At 45.3% G+C, this 3,172-nt stretch overlaps 1 protein-coding gene across 1 annotated transcript in view; it reads right to left on the bottom strand.

Annotated features, from left to right (window-relative positions):
• Nucleotides 1-48: 48 nt before the first annotated feature.
• LOC108570972 (cyclin-dependent kinase inhibitor 1) overlaps nt 49-3,172 on the bottom strand; it is a 5,763-nt gene continuing 2,639 nt past the window's right edge. Inside the window, exon 2 of the mRNA XM_017932914.1 lies at nt 49-1,013. Coding sequence (XP_017788403.1) covers nt 913-1,013 — 101 coding nt within the window. The 3' untranslated portion in view covers nt 49-912. The remainder of the gene's footprint in view (nt 1,014-3,172) is intronic.

Raw genomic sequence — 3,172 nt, 5'->3', positions numbered from 1 at the left:
AAAAACAGCCTCTGACTCCGGAAAGATTCCAGGTGGACCAGGCTCTCCTCTCGAGTCGGCCTTTATATCTGCGTGGGTTTTTCGAATAGAAACGCAATGTACTTTCACTTAATACATAAATCTTACTTAAACCACTAAAAACCTAGGCGTATCCTAAGAAATATTTATATATATATTTTTTGTCTCCTTACACTCTCTTATAAAGTGTGCAACGACCTCATCATCATCATCATCATAATCATCACTCATCCAACCTCGTTTCATTTGTTAAGAATTAAACGAACAATATATTACATTAATTAATTTCGTGAAATCCTTGCTCACTCTCACTTTCATTCATTCTATTCTCTCTCTCTCTCTCTCTCCCCCCTCTCTCTCTCGTTATATATATCTATATAATGGTTACTTTGTCCTAGCCTACTGCAAAAGAAGATAACGACACGATGATGACATATAAAAAAAAGAAGAAAAAAGAGAAAAAAAAATCAAGAAGAAAATAGCAACAACGATGGAATATATGAATTCATTGTTCATCGCGATATATTGTTCGTCCCCATTGCTTAAATTCCGTTCGTTGTTGTTGTTACTAAATCTCTGTGAATTTTCCGTGGCATGGCTACCGAAATAGGTATACATGTATACGCAACGAAGAAAAAGAAAGAAAAAAACGCGAACGTCGCACACCATATCCGTATTATTTTTTCTTTTCTTTTCCCCACCATTTTCGCCCACATTCATGGCGGATAAATCTACGTGAATGGCACAGCCAACGGACCTCGCGCCTCCTGCCAGAGAGCTTCTGACTTTCCCGTTCGTCCTGGCAGCAAATGCTTCGTGTTTCCGGTCCCACTCGCGCTCTCCCAACGTGACGGAGGAAGACAGCGAGGCTGAAGGAGGAAGCTGGGAAGGCTCTTAGCTGCGTATCTGACCCGCGTTGCGGGCGATCTTCTCTGGCGGCTCTATCATGCTCTTCGCGCTACCGTTTAGGCTACGTTTACGACTCTTCATGAAGTCTGAAAACACAACACAAACCGAACATGATATACGTATACATATGCACACGGAGAGAAAGTTGATTTTGTCGGATTCGTGAAAATTCCTTATCGGGAAAGATTTCAAGCAGAAAGTAACGCGCGATACGCGGGTAATTAAAACGCGTGTACAGAGAGAAAGCACAGCTGTGCCCGGAGGAGTTGGTGTACATTTAAATCAGGACGCTTCTAATCGCGTGCAATATAAAATTTGACCTCGTGCACGATCTAATCTTGACCAATGCACGTACTCGAAGCCACGGTTCTCGACGATAACCTCGCGTGTATAATATCCACGCACCGTGCCTGTTAATTATATCGCCGCTAGATTAGATATACGCGAATCTTCTCGCGCGCGCGCGCGCACACACAGTTCGTTAAGGGAAACCGGCCGCGCGGAGTGTACGCTAGAATAACGCAGCGGCGCGATAAGAGAAGGACGCGGACGTGAGCGAAAGAGTTTAGAAAATAAGACGCGTGCAATTTTGTAGCGAGTTGTTTGCCAACCTCTCGTGAGTCACGATACAGGAAGCACACGCAAAAACGGTCTATGCTATAAAGGCTCCGATAGTCGCATTAATCGTGAGTCACGTGGTGCTTAGGGCCCCGCGTTAGTACCAACCACTAGAATCTCCCCCCTCTTAGACGCCCTCCTCTTTCACGAAACATTTGGCGAATTTCCACGGGAAAATTCCACGCATCTGTTCAATTTCCCCGTCTAGCACCCCCGGAAAGCTCAATGACATTGCCACGCGACGAACATTATGGAGATCGATAGAGAGACAGCTGTGCTAAGGCTACCCTTTCTAATCTTCTCCCTTTCTTCTGTGCCTTTTAACGCCGAAATATAGTAATTAATAACAGCCGACGCTTCCGTCGATTCGTCACGTTTGTTGTTATTGTCGAGGCTTTCGGGTGTAAGCCGTATGCTTACGGAGTTCCACGAAGAATACGTTTTCAACGAGGACGCGGCTTAAACCCGAATAATTACGCTCCGCGTCGTGAAAGCCTTGAATCTTCGATTATTCGTTGAAAAATACTCTGGATACATTGAACCGTGTAATTAATTCAAGCGAAACAATTTCGTAAAACGAGCTGAACACTCCACCGAGTATACAAAGAAACGTTGCAACCCTTAAGGCGAATATTCACCAGGCGAAAAAACAACTCGAAACACGTATATACGAATGCGCGGCGTGCAATTTAAATAGCACGATAGGACACCCCATGCATGCGGGTAGTGATCCTGATTTTAAATACCGATCGACCCTCCCCGACAGTAGTGCCATCCGTAGGGCCGTTTTTCATGGAGACGCAACGATTGTGAGCACAGCTGATACCCCCATGCGCGCGACGCGAACAACGCACGAAGGTCGTACGCGAGCGAGGCGGTGAACAAAAGCTGATGACCGAGGGTTGGATGCGGAAGAGAAAGGGAACGGGGGTGCCTGGCAACCCCATATGGACTGTGCACAGCTGACCGCGCGCGCGGCTCATTAATAACGTACGTTAGGAAAATCAGTCGTGCACCCCCATCGCGTGCACTCACCATCCCAGACCGAGCCTTGCACGTATATACGTTACGAGTATTCGCTCTCTCCCTCTAACCCGTATAACACTCGAAATAGCGACAGAGAGAGACTGTTGTTGCTCGTCGTTCAAACGAATCGCATCGGTAGATCAAAAAACGGTGAATCGATCGGATTAATCGAATAGCGAGCCTCGTATCGTATACGATATTATCGTGGAATAGTAACGGTCACGTGTAACACGCGACCATGTGTATACACAACTCTTTGGCCTTGAATCAACGTCGGTACAGGTATAGTCGGTGGAAGAGATATATTGCCGAGGTCGTAAGATCGGGTCGAAGTTTACGTGTTCGAACATATCGACGAGGGAGTCGAAGAAATAGGAGGAGATAAGAGCCTGAAACCTGAGTCAAGGTCGTATTAGTTAGTATGCTTTAGGTTCGATTCAGTTGTCTCGATGCTTTAATTTACGACCTCGATGTATTACTTCCACAAACTATACAATTTGCTACAATTACAATTTGGATGCATTCGAATTTTTAAATTGGTTTTTAAAAGAGCTGTTAAAATATCTCGGTTTCTATCGAGATGATCTCCTGTATCTGTACG

Source organism: Habropoda laboriosa, unplaced genomic scaffold (assembly GCF_001263275.1).
Source record: "Habropoda laboriosa isolate 0110345459 unplaced genomic scaffold, ASM126327v1 scaffold88, whole genome shotgun sequence".
Taxonomy (NCBI): Eukaryota; Metazoa; Arthropoda; class Insecta; order Hymenoptera; family Apidae; genus Habropoda; species Habropoda laboriosa.
This window is presented reverse-complemented; position numbering and strand designations above follow the sequence as displayed.